We start from the raw sequence: 21294 nt of genomic DNA, 5'->3' as shown, positions 1-21294 counted from the left end.
GCCAGGCTTGCACGCACTGTTCTCGGCAAGCATTGCTGTGGGCCTGCAGACCACTCTTTAGGAAGCCTACGTCCACGAGGTGGAGCCCGGACAGATCAGGCGAGACCCAGGAAAGAAATTCAGCTTTCAGTCTGAATCTGGCTGGTGTGGGGAAATAGCGGGAAGGGCATCATGGCTAACGATCTGCTTGGAAGCCAGGGAGACAGCCCAGAGGACAAACACCCTCCCCGCCGCTCTCCTCAAACCCGCTCCACCACCGGAAAGGTCCTCCGGGAAAAGCGCGCGTGCTTCTTCGAGGAAGCTTGAGTCCCTGCGCCCGCCGTAGACGTCGTGGCAGCTGCGGCGCGTTGCCTTGGAGTCGGCGAGACGCCGCAGGGCCTCCACGGCGGAGAGTGCCAGCTCGGGGCCTGGGACACCATGTCAGTGCTGGACGTGCTTTGGGAGGACCGGGACGTCCGCTTCGATGTGTCCTCTCAGTGAGTGTCGATCCGGCGGCCTGCGGGGCGCGCGGACGTTTGCGCCGGTCACCCGCGCCCCGGCTGGGCTGCTGCGGCCCTCCGGAGGCCGGCGCCGCGGTGGGCACGCGGCCCCGTGACCCCGCGCCGGTCCCCGGCGACCCCGACCCTGGTCTTTCCCGAATGTGAACCCGAGCTAGGCCGGGGCCCCCATCCTGGGCCGTCCAGTGCTCTCGGGGGAACGTGGGGCGGAACGCCGGGTTCCGGAAAGCGGGGTGCTGGAGCTAGGTCAGCGCGCACCCTTGAATGCACGGCTGCAGATGCGGAGCTCCAGTGTACGAGATGAGGGGCGTGGGCGCGCGCATTCCCCACAGTTCCGTGATGAGCCTCATCTGTTCATCTATTGCACCCACTAGGAGAAAGCCTACTTTTGGAGTTTTTCAACAAAAGCTGTTTGGGGTTTTTTTGTTTGTTTGTTTGTTTGTTTTGCTTGTTTGTTTGTTTGTTGCGGGGTGGGGAGGGGAGGAAATGGACTTTAAAATGATTAGAAACCTTTTTGCCTAAAAGTCCAGGAAAAGAAAAAAGAAAAAGCAGTTTGTTGTAATAAGTTCTAGGATTAATGTTATTGAGCCTTTTAGCCACCTCCTGTGTGTCTTTATCAAGGATGCACAGGAGAATGAAGTACTCTTGTCTTAGGCTTTGTGGTAGCTGGATACCTGACTAACATGGTTTTATCATCAGGTCCTTTGGGAAGTTGGGGAGGGACTGAATTTGTAAAATGACAAGCCATAGTAACATATTGCACACGTTATGTGGCTTTTTCAGTACTTGGAGGGCTCTTAATCCAAACAAAACCCCAGGTTGTTAATCACTTATCAAATGCTTTCCATATGCTGCTGGCTATATTAATAGCCAGAGATACAAAAATAATAGGGGGGGGGGGCGCTGGAGAGATGGCTTAGTGGTAAAGTGCTTGCCCGTGAAGCCTAAGAACTCGGGTTCAAGCTCGATTCCCCAGGACCCACGTTAGCCAGATGCACAGATGCACGCATCTGGAGTTCATTTGCAGTGGCTGGAAGCACTGGTGTGCCCATTTTTTCTCTCTCCCTCCCCCCAACTCCTCCTCGCTGTCTGTCGCTCTCAAATAAATAAATTTTTAAAAAATAGGGATTAGCTGACAGGATTGCTGAAGCCAGCAGCCGGTATCCGAAGCTTGGAGGGCCATGTCACAGTAAACCCCACCTTGCGAGGAGTTTGTTACTGAGGCAGAAGTTTGATGTGTTCCCCGTGCTGGCCTTGAACTTTTGATCTCTTGTGTTCTACCTGTGTCCCCCAAGTTCTGGGATTAAAGGAGTGTGCCACCAAAAAAAAAAAAAAGAAAGAAACATAAGGACCCAGGTTCAATTCTCCAGGTCCCATGTAAGCCAGATGTACATAGTGGGACATGTGTCTGGAGTCATGCCCATTCTCCCTCTATTTGAAAAGTGAATAAAAATCCATATAAAACAAATATTCAAATAGTTTCCATAGGAACACAGATAAGTGTGACCCCATTGCCTAACCTTCCATACTGCTGCATCTGTGCCAGCCCTACCCTTACAAAGACATTTCAAAACTAGCAGTCATTAAGTGGACCCCCCAAATCCCTTAATTCAAGCTACACTCGCAGTTAAGAGCTACAAGAATGGTATCTACACATTGATACTAGTGGAAGCACAGGCTGCCAGGTGACGGTCCATCCCACTCTCCTGAGCCCCAGACATGGGCAGAGTGCTGACGTCCTGCTCCTCCACTTCAGGCGGGAAGCCATGCTTCTGAACTTGCTTCATGAGTTGCCACATTGGTCGTGACATCACATAATAAAGAGTAGGCTTCTGGAATCCATTGAAAGTAGAAGCAGCAGCAACAGTGTATGCGCCCATGTTTTCAAAGAGCATCCAATCACCCACATGCATTTCAGGAAAGTTATAGTGCTCAACGATCTGATCAAGGCCATCACATGTTGGTCCCCAAATGCTGGAGCAATAATACTTCTCATCTGGTTTGGGTCTCTTCTGTAGCAGGGGCTTCACATGTGCATGATCATAAAGGATGCAATTAAATGATCCATATACTCCATCATTCACGTAATACATGTCGATTTGCTCATTCAATTCATCTTCATCATCAGAGCCAGTCTGCTCCTTCAGCACAGTTTTTTTTGGCAATGATATTGACTGCAAGCGTGAAAGCTGATGCAACGTAGTATCTGCCCAGCTCTGCTATGCTTCTCACACCACAGTCTGATGGAAAGTACTTATCCAGCGCTGGGTTGATCACACTGGTGATCTCTTCAAGTTTAAGCTTCACATCCTCAGATCCAGGAGAACCACCACCAATATCAAGCAGATACATGCTGAAACCAATCTCAGCTCCCATGTTGAAGACACAACAGGCATCAGACACTGCTTGAACAAACGTCTCAGGATCCGTACAGCCACTCCCTACATGGAAGCTGACACCAATGACATCAATATTTAGCTCTTTTGCCCGTTCCAAGAGAAGTCTGCTGGTTTTGAGTGTGGCACCAAATTTAACACTGAGGCGACAGACTGCTTTGGAATCATCAGTGGCAATTCTCAAAACCAACCATGCCTTTGGGTGCACTCTAGCGACTTTCATCAACTCAACTTCACTATCAAAAGTCATCATCTGGACTCCAGTACTGGCAGCATACTTAATTTGAGACACTTGTTTAAGGGATTTGCATAGATAATCCTCTCTGGAGGTACCCCAAGACTCTGCACCAACTGTATTTCAGTCTTGCTTGCACAGTCGAATCCTGTCCCAATGGCAGCTAGGGTGTTCACCATGGCTCTGCTATCATTACATTTGACTGCATAAAAGGGAATAACGCGAGGAAGAGCTTTTAACCACCTTAGATGTTTCTTTAGAATGTCTCCAAGGTCCGCAACATAAAAAACATCCTTATCATCAGAAGAAGAAACTTCATTAATTTTTTGGTCCAGAATGTCCTTGGCAGTAAAGCTTTTATCAAGAATGTGGCAGTCAATCTCTTCCTTATTAAAGTTGTTCATGGTTTCTCAATGTGCCTATGGAAACTAAGAGATGGAGTTAAGGAAATTATTTCCAGCTTCTCAAAGGTAATTATCTGGGAATTTCAAACTTTGCGTCCTTGGAGCAGCAGTGGAAATGCTCTCCACCAGGCCGGGGCGCCGCGGGCCGGCCTCCTGGACATGCCGCCCGTGCTCGCGCCGGAGCCTGAGGAGCGCTCGGCCGCCCGCCGCCGCCTCGCTCCCGCCCGCCGGAGACGCCAGCCGGCCCGAGGTGGCGCTGAGCTGCTGGCTGAGGGCGACCGGCGGTAGCGGTGGGGACGGTGGCAGCCGCCAGCGACTGACCCTCATTACATTTTCTTCCCAGTCAAACCAATCTTCTCACTTCTTGTTCCTTTCTTCTTCCTGACTTTTAATCATGGGCTTCTTTCCCTTTTTATTACCCAAATCTAGCTCTTCCTCCTAGCTCTGGCTGACTCCAAGTGGTCCTGGTCCTCCAGGCACCACCAGTCTCTAGGTTCTAGAGACTCTTAAAGACATTATCTTCAAAAGCTTGAGCGCTTGGTACTGTCATCATCTATGCTGTTGGCTGTTTTATATGCATATGTCTCTTCCCTTCCAAAATAGAATTGTGAGCAGGTACAGTTGTAGTCATAGCAGTATAATTTCTGTGTTTATTTTAGACAAATGAAAACAAGACCTGGAGAAGTCCTTATTGATTGTTTAGATTCAATTGAAGACACCAAAGGAAATAATGGGGATAGAGGTAAATATATTTCTATTTTATATTTATGGTTTAATTAATAACTGTTGATTTATATTAGCTAAGGAATATATGAAAAAGCATCATATATAATTGTGCAAATAGAGTTACTCCACAGGATGTTCTCAAACTTAAGTGAAAGGGTAAGTATTAAACCTGTCACCAAGGACTAGAGATTCTCCCCTCAACTTCAGCCCATCTTAAGTCCTGGTTCTGGCATCAGTTTTATCCAATGCCACTGTTTTTTGGTTTTTTTTTTCTATTTTCTTTTATAAATGCCACTGTTATAACTCCAGGAACCCTGTTTGTAAGAGTCATGTGGGCTGGAGAGATGGCTTAGTGGTTAAGGCCCTTGTTGTGAAGCCAAGGGATCTAGGTTTGCTTCCCCAGCACCCACATAAGCCAGATGCACAAGGGAGCACATGTGTCTGGATTTCTTTTGCAGTGGCGACAGGCCCTGGTGTGCCCATTCTCTCTCTGTCTCTTCTCTCCTCTCTCTCACTCTCTGCTTACAAATAAATTAAAATAAAATAAAATTATTAAAGAAAAGAGTCATGTAACAGTTCCCAGCCTGAGATCTGTCTCCTCAAAGAAATGGGGTAGTGAACACGAACATTCACAATTGTGGTATGTGGAGTCATGCTTCACTGATAAATCTAGGAGCAATGCAGTCACCTCAGATTGACATCTAGAGGTGGTCTGTGGGGAGAAACTTAGTGCTCTGTTATGAAGCCTGATTGTAGGTCAAGTACTAGAATGCCCATGAGACCACTTTCACTATTGCTGAGAATCAGCCTGGCTGGATTCTCGAGTCCCTCCAAAACCAAATTTGCCCAAGGGACGAACTTAGAGCAGCTTCCTTGGAGTCAGCAATCAGTGTGCAATCAACAGGTCTTGAAAAGATGAGGCGTGGTAGCTTAATGTACCCTAGAAAATTCTTTGGGGGAGAAGGAAGTTTAGGAAGGAGGAGGAGAGGAGCAGGCTTCATTCACATGAGAGGGGGGTCAGTGACCCTTACGGCAGATGTGCTCACTGCAGCCTTTTGGGAGGCTGATTGCTAAGACTGCCTTCTGGAGTGCTCTGGCATTGTCCATGAGCAGCCCTTCTCTGTGAGAAGAACCTGGCATCACCACTAGCTGTAAGCAGTCTCTCTTAGTGGCTAGAGACCATCCTTAAAAGAATGCTTAGATCATATTTCTGAAATGATCCTGGTATCAGTCAAACCTAGTGACTGACAAGCAGCAAACAAAAAGTCTTGGTTTGGTGTCTTGGACTGAAGTAATAATTACACTGTCATGATAGCTATATCTTGCTCAAATCTGAGTTCTACAGGTTGCAGGAATGCTTTTGTGACAGTCCATACCCTGTACAAATAGACAGTGCAAGTAATAGGGCATTCTTGATTCACCAAGTATTCACTGAGTGCAGAATCCTGCCTCAGTACTTTGGAGTATGGGGATGTAGCTCAGTTGGTAGTGAGCTTGCCTAGCATGCACAAAGCCCTAAGTTTCAGATCCAGCACTGCATAAACCCAGTGTGTGATGGCATCTGCCTATAACCCCAGCATTTGGTGGTAGAAGCAGGAAGATCAGAAGTTCGAGGTCAGCCCAGGCTACAGGAGATTCTTTCTCATTAAAAATATATATATAGGGCTGGAGAGATGGCCTAGTGGTTAAGCACTTGCCTGTGAAACCTAAGGACCCCGGTTTGAGGCTCGATTCCCCAGGACCCACGTTAGCCAGATGCACAAGGGGGTGCATGCATCTGGAGTTCATTTGCAGTGGCTGGAAGCCCAGGCATGCCCACTCTCTCTCTCTCTGTGTCACTTTAAAATAAATAAATAAAAATAAACCTATATATATATATAAAAAATAGGGAAAAAGAATGTATATATGATGGGGGCTGGGTGTGGTGGTGCATGCCTTTAATCCCAGCACTCAGGAGGCAAAGGTAAGAGGATTGCCATGAGTTCGAGGTCACCTTGAGACTACATAGTGAATTCCAGGCCAGCCTGGGCTACAGTGAGACCCTACCTTGACAAACTAAAAAATAAATAAAATAATAGGAAACCAGGCATTGTGATGCATACCTTTAATCCCAGCACTTGGGAGGCAGAGGTAGGAGATCACTGTGAGTTCCAGGCCACCTTGAGACTACATAGTGAATTTCAGGTCAGCCTGGGCTAGAGTGACACCCTACCTCAAACAAACAAACAAAAAATACACACACACACACACACACACACATATATATATTTGCAGGACAGGAGAGTTTTCTCAGTGGTTTAAACACTTGCTTGCAAAGCTGATGGCCTGGGTTCAGTTCCCCAGTACCCACATAAAGCCACATGCACAAAGTGGCACATGCATTTGGAGTTTATTTGCAGTTCCACAAGGCCCTGGCATACCCATTCTCATTCACTCATTCTCTCCCTCCTCTGCTCACAAACATACTCATACAGACATACATATATAATTTTTTAAAATAGAACCAGAAGTGATAGTGCACACCTTTAATTCCAGCACTCAGAAGGCAGAGATAGGAGTTTAAGACCAACCTAGGACTATTGAGTGAGTTCTAGGTCACAGGTCATACTGGGCTAGAGTGAGACCCTACCTCAAAAAAAAAAAAGAAAAAAGAAAAAGAAAAAGAAAAAGCTCACCTGATGTATGGTGCACACCTTTAATTCCAGAACTCAGGAGGCAGAGGTAGGAGTCTGAGACTATATAGTGAATTCCAGGTTAGCCTGAGCTAGAGTGAGACCCTACCTCTGAAAACTACAATAAATAATAATGAAATATCCTCTCCATAAGTTCCCATCACAGTACCTTAACTGTTCAATAAATAACTGTATGGATGCACATTCCCCAGAAACATTTGTTTAAATGAAAATTTCCAGTAGTATGCAGAGCTCCTGGCTTATAAAGAGGTAGAAAAGGGAGGGAATCCTGCTTTCCAACCTTCTACCTCTGTTCCTTTCTGCAGTTTGAAAATAACTAGTGAATACATAACCTCATTAAGGATCCCTTATTTTAAAACTGTTAAGTACCTCAGAAGATTAGCACATTTAATCCATTTTCGTTCTAATACCCTGCCATGAAATTTTATCAGGTTGTCTTTGTGCACTGTAGCTGTGTGAGAATGAAGTAGGAGCAGGAATGTTTCAATGTTCGGGAGAATAGGAGAAACAGGACAGCTTGGAGAACAGAAAAGGCCAGGGCTGGGGTGCTGGGCTTAGAACTGTTGGTTGCTGTAGTCCACCTTATGTTAGCTAGGGGGTGATGTCCACCCTCTGCTCATGCCATTGTTTTCCCCTGCCATCGTGAAGCTTCCCCTCCAGCCTGTAAGCCAAAATAAACCTCTTTTTCCCAGAAGCTACTCTTGGTTGGGTGATTTCTACCAGCAATGCGACCCAGACTGCAACAACACATAACCACATAATACCAATAATTAACACATAGTTGAGAATAGTTGTACTAATATTATTTTTTGTGTTTGAGATTTTGGGTTTTTTTCAAGGTAAGTTCTTGCTCTAGCCCAAGCTGACCTGGAATCCATTATGTAGTTTCAGACTGTCCTTGAACTCACAGCAATCCTCTTATCTTGGTTTCCCAAGTGCTGGGTTTAAAGACATGTGTCACTATACCCAGCAGTTTTTTTTTTGTTTGTTTTGTTTTTAGAGTCTCATGTAATTTGAATGAGGATACCTTGAATTTACTGTATGTACAAGGATAACCTTGGATCGACCCTCCTGACTCCCATCTCCCAATGTTAGGATCACAGACATGTGCCACCATGCCTACTTCTTTTATTCAGTGCTGAGGATTAAACCCAGGGCTTAGTACAGGCTAAGTAAGATATCTGTCTACTAAGCTTCATCTCCAGTCCACCCTACTTATTCTTAGTTGGACATATATGATAAAGTTGAGACTCTAGAATACCTTTTAGCAAGACAAAAGAACATGGGGCTCAAGCGATGGCTTAGCGGTTAAGACACATGGCCTGCAAAGCCTAAGGACCCAGATTTGATTCCCCAGATCCCATGTAAGCCATATACACATGGTGGGAGCATGTATCTGGAGTTGATTTACAGTGGCTAGAGGCCCTGGCATGCCCATTTTCTTTCTCTTTCTCTGTATTTGCTTCTCTCTCTCTCTCTCCCTCTCCCCTTCCCTCCCTCCCTCAAATAAATAAATAAAAATAAAGGGGGCTGGAGAGCTGGCTTAAGGGTTAAGGTGCTTGCCTGCAAAGCCAAAGGACCCAGGTTTGATTCCTCAGGATCCACATAAAGCCAGATGCACAAGGTAGCATATGCATGCAATGGCTAGAGGCTTTGGCACACCCATTCTCACTCTTTCTCTATCTGCTTCTCTCTCTCTCTCAAATAAATAAAAATAAAATATTTTAAAAAATAAAAACCAACATGTAGTTTTTTTTCCTCATCTAGTTTGAGTCAAGACAATGAACATCTGCATCCCTTCTACTGCCCTCAGGTTTTATTATAGCATAGAGACATTCACAAAACAACCATAGGTTTTGGTGCTGTTACTGAGCCAGAAGTTCCATGTCTACTTCATTCTATCCTGTGAAATGTGTCCTCACTTAAGCTGACTAGTTCTTTTGTTTGCTTCTAGGTAGACTCTTAGTAACAAATTTAAGAATTATCTGGCACTCTTTGGCACTACCCAGAGTCAATCTTTGTAAGTATCTTTCTTTGGTAAAATGCTGAGGACAAAAAATTCCTTTTTCAGGAAAGCTGGAATATAGACTTTGATGCATAATAATAACAGCAACAACTTACAGGACAGAGCATGCAGCTCAGTGTTAGAGCATTCAGCCATAATGCTCAAGATTCTGGATTTGATCCCCAATGCTATTAAAAAAAAAAAGAAAGAAAGAAAGGAAAAAAACCTAAGCTACAGAATTAAATATATGGAAGTATGAAACTGAAAAATAAAACCTTCCGGAATCCTAGATTAACCACAAGGCTACATTGTAATGCAGAAGAAGTGATCGTTTTTTTTACTTTTATTTATTTATTTATTTATTTATTTATTTATTTATTTATTTATTTATTTTTGAGGTAGGGTCTTGCTCTGTAGACCAGGCTGAGGAGTATTTTTGCATGTTCAAAGAAGCATAATTAACTCTAATTCTTTTAATTGTTTAATTAAAATTTGTAATTATTTTTTGAGTATACCAGGCTGGCCTTGAACTCATTATGAAGTCAAGGATGACCTTGGAATTGCAGTTCTTCTGCCTTTACCTCTAAAGTGCTAAGATTACAGGCATACCCTGCTATACCTACTTTATGCAGTACTGGAGATCAAACCCAGGGCTTTTGCATGTAAGGCAAGCACTCTACCAACTGAGCTACACCCCCAGCTCCAACTTGTAAATTTTCTGTATTTTTTTTAAAGTTGTATTTCTGCACTTGTTTAAATTTCTAAAACTGTTTAAAGTTCTTTATTTTTTTACAATAGTATTTTTTTCTCAGTTAACTATATATATCATGTTCCTTAAATTCTTTGGTTTTGAATTTTAGCTATCGGTTACAACTGCATATTGAATTTTACAACAAGAACTGCTAACTCTGTAAGTCTGAAAAATCTTATTGAAACGTATATAGTAAAGAAACATTGGATATTCAAAATTAATGTGTTTTCACTTTAAATGAAAAATTGCTCTTTAATTCTGAAATTTAAAAAAATTGTCCTTGCAGAAATTACGAGGTCAAACTGAAGCTCTTTATATACTAACAAAATGTAATGCTACTCGCTTTGAATTTATATTTACAAATTTGGTTCCTGGAAGCCCTAGACTTTTTACTTCAGTGATTGCAGTACACAGGTATAGTAACACCTTATGGGTTATCGAATACGTTTTTAAGTCTATGACATTGAGATTTAATAAATAATGGACTGGAGGGATTGTTTAGTGGTTAGGGCATTTGCCTGCAAAGCCAAAGGACCCATGGTCAGTTCCCCAGGACCCACGTGAGCCAGATGCACAAGATGGCACATTCACCTAGAATTCGTTTGCAGTGGCTGGAGGCCCTGGCCTGCCCATTCTCTCCTTCTGTCTCTAATTCTGCCTCTCTCTCTTTCTCTCCTAAATAAATAAAATTTTTAAAAAAGATTTAGTAGGTAAAATTTAGAAATATAACAATATCCCCCTCCATGCTTTTTCTATTTTTTTATTTTTAGTTATTTATTTAAGAAAGTGAGAGAGGGAAAGAGGCAGGCAGACACACATACACACAGAATGGGCATGCCAGGGCCTCCAGCCGCTGCAAACGAACTCCAGATGCATGCACCACCTTGTGCATCTGGCTTATGTAGGCCCTGGAAAATCGAACTGAGGTCCTTTGGCTTTGCAGGCAAGTGCCTTAATCACTAAGCTATCTCTCTAGCCCCTTATTTTATTTTTATTTATTATTATTGTTATGTTTTTCAAGGTAGGGTTTCACTCTAGCTCAGGCTGACCTGGAATTCACTATGTAGTCTCAGGGTGGCCTCAAACTTACAGCTATCCTCCTACCTCTGCCTCAAGAGTGCTGGGATTAAAGGTGTGTGCCACCACACCCAACTTTATTATCATTTAATAAGCACTTTGAAGGAATTTTTAAAACATGTAAGACAGTAGGCATGGTGGTACACACCTATAATCTCAGCACTATGGAATGTAAAGCAGGAGGATTGGAAATGCTAGGCTAGCCTGAACTATATAAACAAATTTCTTGGGCTGGAATGTCATCTCATTGGTTAAAGTGTCTTGCTTGCAGAGCCCGACAGTCCTGGCTTAATTCTCCAGTACCTACATAAAGCCAGGTGCACAATGTAGTACATGTATTTTAAGTTTGTTTGCAATGGCTCTCTCAGTCTCTTTCTCAAATAAATGATAAATATTTTTAAACATTTATTTATGCAAGAGAGAGAATAGGTGCACCAAGGCCTCCAGCCACTGTAAACGAACTCCAGATACATGTGCCACCATGTGCATCTGGCTTATGTGGGATCTGGGTAATTGAATGTGGGTCCTTAGGCTTCACAGGCAAGCACCTTAACCATCAAGCCATCTTCCCAGTGCTAAATAAATATATATTTTTTTAAGTTAAGAATTTCTAAACTGGATGTGGTGGAGCATGCCTTTAATCCCAGCACTCGGGAGACAGAGGTAGGAGGATCGCCATGAGTTCAAAGCTACCCTGAGACTACATAGTGAATTCTGGGTCAGCCTGGGCCAGAGTGAGACCCTACCTCGAAGAAAAAAAAACAAACAAAAAAAAAGTTCTATTGAATTAGCTACTGAGATAAGTAAAGTTAAAACGAACATAATTCTAATAATGATTAATGAGTTAAAAACCATTTTAAGGTAGGCATGGTGGTACATGCCTTTAATCCCAGCACTCGGGAGGGAGAGGATCACCATGAGTTTGAGGCCACCCTGAGAATACAGAATGAATCCAGGTCAGCCTGGCCTAGAGTGAGACCCTACCTTGAAAAACTTAAAAAAAAAAAAAATTATTGAGAGAAAAAATGGGCAAGCTAGGACCTCTGGCAACTGCAAACAAACTCCAGATGCATGTGCTATCTTGTGCATCTGTGGGTACTGGGGAATTGAACCGGGTCCTTAGGCTTTTCAGACAAGTGCCTTACCTGTTAAGCCATCTCTAGCCCCTTCAAATTCTTTTTTAAATGTGCTATATGTGGGAACCAAGCAGATGGCTCAGTGAGTAAAGCACTTGCCATGTAAGCATGAGAACCTCAGTTCAGATCCTCAAGTATCCATGTAAGATGCTGCGTGTAGTGAAGTACAACTGTAACCCCACAGCTGGGAAGACAGCAACAAGTAATCCCTGAGGCTCACTGCCAGTTAGTCTAGCCAAATCAGTGAACCCCAGGTTCAGTAAGAAACCTTGTTTCAAAAATAAGATTGACAGGCTGGAGAAATGGATTAGTAGTTAAGGCACTTGCCTGCAAAGCCTAACAACCCAGGTTTGATTACCCAGTACCAACTTAAACCAGATGTACAAAGAGGTGCGTGCATTTGGAGTTTGTTTGCAGTAGCTGAAGACCCTGGCAAACCATTCTCTGTCTCTCCTCTCTCTATCTCCCTCTGTATGCAAATAAGTAAAAATAAAAAATAAGTCAGCCTGGACCAGAGTGAGACCCTACCTCAAAAAATCAATCAATAAATAAATAAAAATAAGGTTAAGAGCAATTGAGGAAAACACCTACTGTCAACCTCTGGCCTCTACACACTTGGGCACCTGAACACAACTGTTCCCACGCACATGCACACCATACATAAGTAGTTCTGTATTTTCTACTGGTCATATATTGATAATAGCACCAAAGGAAATTAAGATTTGTAGACAGAATATTCAAGCCCTACTGTTTCACAACTTAACATATTAGAATCCTAAATAGGATAAAAATCATATGGATTTATTTTCTCTTCCTTTCTTCCTCCTCCACTCCATCTCTCCCCTATATCCTCTTTGGAATTGGTATAGAGTGATTCTATTTTTTCTATACATATGTACAAAGAAATCTGACAGCTTTGACTAAAATACAGAAATGAAGATGGAATAGGCTACTGAAATGATGGAGTAATACTACACTAAAATGACACAGTCTACAAAGTAATTATAATTGCCAGCTGGGCATGGTGGCACATACTTTTAATCCCAGCACATGGGAAGCAGAGGTAGGAAGATGCTGTGAGTTCAAGGCTAGCCTGAGACTACATAGTGATTTCCAGGTCAGCCTGGTCTAAAGTAAGACCCTATCTTGCAGAAAAAAAAAACAAAAGAAAAATTACAATCACCAACCATATTAAAAAGGGCTGGAATGATGGTCAGTGGCTAAAGGCAACTACTTGCAAAGTCTGACAGCCTGGGTTTGATTCCCCAGTTACTCATGTAAAGCTAGCCCCACAAAATGGTATATGTATCTGGAGGTTTCTCTGTCTGTCTGTCTCTCTCTCTAAGTAAATATTTTTGTTTTTTTACAAAGTAGGCTCTTACTCTATCCCAGGCTGACCTGGAATTCACTATGTAGTCTCAGAATGGTCTCGAACTCATGGCAATCCTCCTAACTATGCCTCCTGAGTGCTAGGATTAAAGGCATGTGCCACCAAGCCTAGCTAAAATAATATATACATACACACACACACATACTTCTCAAGGTAGGGTCTCTAGTTCAAGCTGACCTGGAATCCAGGCTGTAGTCTCAGGATGGCCTTGAACTCATGACAGTCCTCCTGCCTTTGCCTCCCAAGTGCTGGGATTAAAGGCGTGTGCCCCCATGCCCGGCTAAATATATATATTTTTAGCCAGACGTGGTGGTGTGGATTCCGGATCAGCCTGGGCTAGAGTGAGACCTTACCTTGAAAAACCAATAAATAAAAAATATATATATTTAGCCAGGCATGGGAAATTTTTTTTCATTTATTTATCTGAGAAGGAGAAAGAAAGAGGCAGATAGAGAATGGGCACGTCAGATCCTCCAGCCACTGCAAACGAACTCCAGATGTATGCACTCCCTTGTGCATCTGGCTTGCATGGGTCCTGGGGAGTTGAACCTGGGTCCTTTGGCTTTTCAGGCAAATGCCTTAACAGTTAAGTGATCTCTCCAGCACCCCCCTCTTTAAAAAAAAAAAAAAAAAAAAGAGAAGGATTTGTTTCAGCTTACAGTTCCAGAGTTCACCATGGCACAGAAGGTCTGGTAGGACGGAGCAGAAGTGGAGATGATCACATCTCACAAGAGTCAGAAAGCAGAGACTGAACCTAAAAAATATTTTTTATAAAAGAAAAGATTTCTTTGTTTTGTTTGGGGGGGGGTGTTTATTTGGGATTTTGTTTGTTTTCTGAGACCAGATCTCACTCTGTAGCCCAGGAGTGTCTGGAGGCTACTGTAGTCTGAGCTGGCCTAGAACTAGCAGCACATCTTTGGGCTTTGGCCTTCCAGGTGCTGGAATTCTGAGCATCAGCCATCACACCCCACTTGCTTTTGTTTCTTGAGGCAGGGTTTTGCTCTGTAACTGAGGCTGGCCTTGAATTCTCAATCCCCCATCCTCTATCTCCCAGGTGATTGGATTACAGGCATGTACCACCAAAACCATTTTTTAAATTTACCATAATGATTTGAGTGATGCAATACAGTATATGTCTTAGTAGAAAAGTACATTTTAAACTGATAATGGTCTTTTCTTTGTCATAGAGCATATGAAACTTCTAAAATGTATCGCGATTTTAAACTGAGAAGTGCAGTAATTCAGAACAAGCAACTGAGATTATTACCACAAGAACATTTGTATGATAAGATCAACGGAGTGTGGAATCTGTCCAGTGATCAGGTATTTGTACAATACTGCAAAGACATACTAAACCATTTTTTGTTTGCTCGTTTGCTTTTTCTGCTCACATAGGGTCTTACTGTAGCCCAGGCTGACCTGGAATTCACTGTGTAGTCTCAGGGTGGCCTTGAACGCTCTAGGATCCTTGTACCTCTGCCTCCCAAGTGCTGGGATTAGAGATATACACCACCACGCCCGGTTCCAAGATTTTTTTAACTGAGTCATAATACCAAAAAAATCCCCTCAAAAACCCATAAAGGCAAATAATAAACATTCATACTGCAAAAGATGGCATTGGACATAGCAAAGAAATACAGATTTAAAGCAATCAGGGCAGACATCAAACTTGTAGCTTCAAGTCCAACAACTCTAGTCAGTGACAAATCTCCAAGTCCGATAATTCTAAACAGCAACAGGTCTCTGGCATTACAATTCCACCCCTCCAGCTAGGCTACTCACAGTCCTAGAAAACATCATTGGGGCTGGGAGCTTTCCTTAGCAGCCATCTCGTGGTCCCGACATCTCCACTGGGTCTCCACTGCAATCCATGGTTCATTCTCATGGCCCCATGGGGTCTCCATGCAGGCATCCAGCAAACCTGCTTCACACTGTCCATGGCCATTTCCAAAACACAAGACTGTGTTACAAACTCAATGACCCTCTCTTTCCTGCATTTCTTATACTCCACAATACCAGGTAGGGTGCCAATTTGTTAATCCAGGGAGAATAAAGCAGACTTTGAAGAACAGGACAGTGCTTCAACACTCAGGCCCCTTTTAAAAAGTCTACATTCTTCCTGATGCCCCAGTGCAGGTCAGCTGGCCGAAGCTTAAAGGCTGTAGTCTCTCAATTGCAGTTGGACGGGCAGGAGTTCACACAAAGATTTTTCTTTCTGTGCCATATCCCTCTGCTCACATCAGTTCATTTATACGCAAAGCAACCCTACACAGCTTCTCAAGATACGGGCATAACAGCAAGTTTCCCACACAAACTGCTAGCCCAGTCCAAGCAAAGCTCTTTCTCACCCTTATAAGCCAAACCTCACAGTCCATAGTTCTTACTGCATTCAGGTCTTGCAACTCTGACCAGAATCGTCCATCAAGCTGTACTTACAGCACTGCAAGGCATCTCTTAGGCCAAGGTTTCAAATCCTTCCACATTCCTTTTGAAAATCAGCTCCAAAAGGCCATAGCCACACAGTCTAGCAGCAAATGACACAAGTCCTTGGCATACTTTACTGTTGCAGTCAGGTCCGCATTGCTGGTTGAAATCACCCAACCAGGACAGCTTGTGGGAAAAAGAGGTTTATTTTGGCTTACAGGCTCGAGGGTAAGCTTCACGATGGCAGGGGAAAACGACGACATGAGCAGAGGATGGGCATCACCCCCTGACCAACATAAGGTGGACCACAGCAAAGGAGAGTGTGCCAAACACTGGCATGGGGAAACTGGCTATAACACCCATAAGCCCGCCCCCAACAATACACTCCCTCCAGGAGGCATTAGTTCCCAAATCTCCATCAGCTGTGAACCTAGCATTCAGAACATCTAATTTTATGGGGGACACCTGAATCAAACCACCACAATGAGTCCAAGGAATTCTCCTGGCTCTGCCTCCCCAGAACTGAGATGACAAATGCACCACCACTCAAAAATGTTTTTGTATTGTTTTGTATATTGAGGTAGGGTTTCATTCTAGCCCAGGCTGGCCTGAAATTCACTATGTTGTCTCAGGGTAGCTTTAAACTCATGGCGATCCTCCTACCTCTGCCTCCCAACTGCTGGGATTAAAGGTATGCACTACCATGCCCAGTTCCAGGAATTTTAAAATATATATAATTTATTTGTGAGAGAGAGAGAGAGAGAGAGAATGGGCATGTCAGGGGAGGCCACTGCAAAGGAACTCCAGATACATTCACCCCTTGTGCATCTGCCTCACATGAGTCCTGGGGAATCAAACCGGGGTCTTTTGGCCTTGCAGGCAAATGCCTTAACTGCTAAGCCATCTCTCCAGCCCTCCAGGACTTTTTAAAATGGTAGGTCCTAGGGATTGAATTCAGGTTCTTATGCTTGCAGAGGAAACACTTTACTGATTTGAGCTATCTCCTCATAGAAAGCTTTCCACAAGGCCTCTAATGTTCAATGTTTTAACTGTACTGATGGTTTACTGCTTAATGACACCAGGGTGAAAGCTCTCAGTCAACTAATTATGATGCTTCCAGTGAACAGTGGAGTCACTGGCACTCCATCATACTCAACTGTAGTAGTATTCTGTTGCTATGATACTCAGAATTGTCCTAGTTTTTAGTTTAAAAAAAAAAAGACTAAGTATCCAACAAGTGATCATTGATTTGCCTCTCATTACTCTCTATTACAGGGAAATTTAGGAACTTTTTTTATTACCAATGTGAGAATCGTGTGGCATGCAAATATGAATGACAGTTTTAATGTCAGCATACCATATCTGCAGATTGTAAGTATATGCATTTTGTTACCTTATTACATATAAGAAATAACAGTTAATATGGTATTTGTAGTTAGTTAAGTTCTGGCAATTTTCCTTTTTATATGGCAGTTACTATCAGCTAAAAGCATACTTTTTTTTGTTTTGTTTCGAGGTAGCGTTTCACTACAGCTCAGGCTGACCTAGAACTCATCCTGTAGTTCCAGGGGCTGGCCTCAAACTCGCAGCAATATTCCTACTTCTGCCTCCTAAGGGCTGGGACTAAAGGTGTGTACCATCATGCCTGGCTAAAAACATATTTTTTGGGGTTTTTTGAGGTAAGGTCTTGCTCTAGCCCAGGCTGACCTCCTGGAATTCATTATATAGTCTCAGGGTGGCCTCAAACTCATGGCAATCCTCCTACCTTTACCTCCCAAGTGCTAGGATTAAAGGCATGCACCACTACGCCTGGCTATTGTTGGTTTGTTTTTTTCAAGGTAGGGTCTCACTGACCTGGAACTCACTCTGTAGTCTCAGGCTGGCCTCAAACTCAGCAGTTTCCTACTTCTGCCTCCCAAGTGTTGGGATTAAAGGCCTGCACCATCACACTTGGCTACCACATATATTTCTAAAGGCAGAACAATTCATTAATTTTCTGAGTGAATTGTTTCATTGTACTCATACACAGAATGCAATGTAAAGTAGATTCATACTGTGGATTTAATATAAAAAACAGCTGTGTGTGGTGGTGCAAGCTTTTAATCTCACTCAGGAGGCAGAGGTAGGAGGATCCCAGTGAGTTGAAGGTCATTCTGAGACTACATAGTGAATTCCAGGTCAGCCTAGGCTAGAGTGAAACCCTACCTCGAAAACAGCAGCAACAACAACAAAAAAAAACACAAGGATGATTTTTAGTGATAATACTTTTAACTAAAGTTCAATTATAACATTAAAATCCAGAATAAAGGGCTGGGGAGATTGCTTAGTAGTTAAAGATGCTTGTTAGCAAACCCTGATGGCCTGGATTTAATTCCCTAGTGCCCATGTGCAGCCATAGATGCACAAAGTGGTGTATGTGTCTGGAATTTATCTGAAATGGCAGGATTGTCTGGTACATCCATATTTTTTCTCTTTCTCAAATAAATAAATGAAATATCAATAAAAAGTCCAGGGGTCTGGAGAGATGGCTCAGCAGTTAAGGCACTTGCCTGCAAAGCCTAATGACCCAGGTCAGTTCCCCAGGACCCATGTAAGCCAGATGCACAAGGGGGCGTACACATCTGGAGTTCGTTTGCAGTGTCTGGAGGCCCTGGCATACCTACTCACTGGCTCGTTCTCCTCTCTTTCTCCTTATTTCTGTCTCTCAAATAAATACATAAATAAGCTGGGCTTGATGGCACATTCCACTAATCCCAGCACTTGGGAGGCAGAGGTAGGAGGATCGCTGAGAGTTCGAGGCCACTCTTAGAATACAGAGTAAATTCCAGGTCAGCCTGGACTAGAGTGAAACCCTACCTCGAAAAACCAAAAATAAAAAAAAGTTGCCAGGTATGGTGGTGCACGCCTTTAATCCCAGCACTCAGGAGGCACAGGCAGGAGGATCACCATGAGTTCAAGGCCACCCTGAGATGACATAGTGAAATCCTGGTCAGCCTGAGCTAGAGTAAGACCCTCCCTCAAAAAAAAAAATTAAAAAGTGAGCTTCAAAGATGACTTAGCAGTTAAGGTGTGTGCCTATAAACCCTAAGGACCCAAGTTCAATTCTCCAGGTCCTACATAAGCCAGATGCACAAGATGGCACATGCGTTTAGAGTTCTGTAGTGGCTAGAGGCCCTGGTGCACCCATTCTTTCTCCTTTTTCTCTCCCTCTTTCAAATAAAAATAAAATTAAAAATAAAAGGGCTGGAGGGATGCCTTAGTGGTTATTGTGCTTGCCTTCAAAGCCAGAGACCCAGATTCAATTCCCCAAGACCCACATTAGCCAGATACATAAGGGGTCGCATTCGTCTGGAGTTCTTTTTTAGTGGCTGGAAGTCCTGGTGCACTCATTCTCACTCTCCCTCTCTCTCCCCCTCCCCTCGGATTCTAATAAATAAAAAATAAAAATATTAAAAATAAAAAGAAAGCCCCGTGTGGTGGCACAGGCCTTTAATCCCAGCACTTGGGAGGCAGAGGTAGGTAGATCTCCATGAGTTCAAGGCCACCCTGAGATTACATAGTGAATTCCAGGTCAGCCTGAGTAATGAAAAATGAAATAAATAAATAAACTAGGAGGCTGGAGAAATGGCTCAGCAGTTAAGGCACTTTCCTGCAAAGCCTAACCACCCAAGTTTGATTTCCCAGTACCTATGTAAAGCCAGTTGCACAAGGTGACACATGCATCTGGAGTTCATTTGCTGTGGCTAGAGGCCCTGGTGCACTTATTCTCATATTATCATTCTCTCATTCTCATTATCTTTCCCCCTTCCTCTCTCCCTCCCCCCTCCTCTGTCTCTCAAGCAAAAAAAAATTAATAAAAAAGCTATTTCCCTGGCCATGTAAAACAGCTTATGTTGCATGAGTCAATTTATGAGATTCTCAAATAAGCTCAAATCCAGAACAGGCTGTCGATAGATGGCTATCAAAACTCAAGAAGCCCAAGCTCACACTCCCGTTGCTGACAGCCTGTAGAACTTCTAGACTAGGGCCACAGTGGGCACATTGGGGTGCATGCAGGTGGGGACAGGGCACCTCAGGAACGCTCTGGGCCGCCAGGGCCCCAGAGGAAGTTGAAGCCCCCATGGTGCCCAAATTGTCCTGTGACAGCAACAAGTTCACCTCTGAGAGACAGGAGCAGGACGAGGGCGGCGCCCATCGCAGAGAAAGATCTGAGCATCTTCAAGGACTTCTGAAGGATGGCTGGCGAAGAACCAGTTTATGGCAGCCAAGGCAACATCCCTCCATTCTCACAGCTGGGAATGTTCTAAACCCACACAGAATCGGCTCTTAATTTCTTTGCAGAATGTTCCAGAGCTGCACAGAATAGTGTCTCTATTTCTCTGCAGAATGTTCTAGAACCACAGAGAATCATCTGTTTTTTTTTTTTCCTTTTAAAAATGTGTTTCTTTTCGCTGAGTGTGATTATGCAGCCTTTTATGCCAGCACTCAGAAGGCAGAAGTAGGAGGATCGCTGTGAGTTCAAGGCTAAGACTACCTAGTGAATTCCAGGTCAGCCTGGACTAGAGTGAGACCCTGCCTGGAACTGGAAAAACCAAAACAATTATTTTTTTTCAAATTGAAAAAATATAAAGTACCAAATAAGTAAAAAAATAAATTTTAATTGTTTTGCTGTTTGTTTTGTTTTGTTTTTAAAGGTAGGGTCTCTCTAGCTCAGGCTGACCTGGAATTCACTAGGTAGTCTGAAATTTAAATTTTTTTAATATCAAAACTCCAAAAATATTTATTTTTTATTTGTTTATGTTGGTTTTTCAAGGTAGGGTTCCACTCTAACCCAGGTGATCTGGATTTCACTACGTAGTCTCAGGGTGGCCTTGAACTCATGGCAATTGTCCACCTCTTCCTCCCGAGTGCTGGGATGAAAGGCATCTACCACCACACCTGGCTCACAAAAAAAACTTTTTTAAAAAATCCTGATTTTTGACCTTGCTGGACCCGACCTAGTGGAACACTTCCTCCTCCTGCATTGGGAGCCGTGGGGCATCCCCAAAGCAGCGGGCATGTGCAGAGCGGTGGTGGCCAGGCTCAGGCCAGGCTTGCTGCTCCTGGCGCTGCTCCTACCATGCAGATTTATTCCAAACAGCTGTTGTACCACTTTCAAGTAACTCCTCCCAGGATACTGCTGGTGCCTCAAATCCAATTAATACCACCAGCAGAGGAAATTAACAATGCCTTGCAATCAGCCCCTGGTCTCCTTGCCATCTCTCTCCTGAGACTCTGGGGCCAAGAAAGGTCCCTACTTCCCCATCTTCTAACCAAAACCCGAATGGCAACTGCAAGTCCAATGTGGCAAGGAAAAACAGGTCTGCATCACGCCTACTGATCCCACACAGTAGTGCATTCTGCAGAGAACTTCGAGATCCCAAATTTGATTGGCTCAAAGGAAGGGGTTGACAGGCTGAATGTCAACGTGAAATCTACTAGAGTTCTATGTACAAGATGAAGAGAGATGCCATCCAAAATTACGAGGGTATTTGCTTGAGTGTGGCTTAAGAAATATAGA

The 21294-nt window shown here is 43.6% G+C and overlaps 1 protein-coding gene and 1 pseudogene across 1 annotated transcript in view; one reads left to right on the top strand and one right to left on the bottom strand.

Annotated features, from left to right (window-relative positions):
- Positions 1-327: 327 nt before the first annotated feature.
- Bbs5 (Bardet-Biedl syndrome 5) overlaps positions 328-21294 on the top strand; it is a 39670-nt gene continuing 18703 nt past the window's right edge. Inside the window, exons 1-7 of the mRNA XM_045148076.1 lie at positions 328-476; positions 4192-4274; positions 8906-8971; positions 9817-9866; positions 9994-10121; positions 14498-14633; positions 17010-17105. Of these exons, the coding sequence (XP_045004011.1) occupies positions 418-476; positions 4192-4274; positions 8906-8971; positions 9817-9866; positions 9994-10121; positions 14498-14633; positions 17010-17105 (618 nt within the window). The 5' untranslated portion in view covers positions 328-417. The remainder of the gene's footprint in view (positions 477-4191; positions 4275-8905; positions 8972-9816; positions 9867-9993; positions 10122-14497; positions 14634-17009; positions 17106-21294) is intronic.
- On the bottom strand, positions 2088-3631 carry LOC101596602 (annotated as a pseudogene).

Source organism: Jaculus jaculus, chromosome 4 (assembly GCF_020740685.1).
Source record: "Jaculus jaculus isolate mJacJac1 chromosome 4, mJacJac1.mat.Y.cur, whole genome shotgun sequence".
NCBI lineage: Eukaryota > Metazoa > Chordata > Mammalia > Rodentia > Dipodidae > Jaculus > Jaculus jaculus.
The sequence above is the reverse complement of the archived record's forward strand: the minus strand, read 5'-3'. Positions and strand labels throughout refer to the sequence as shown.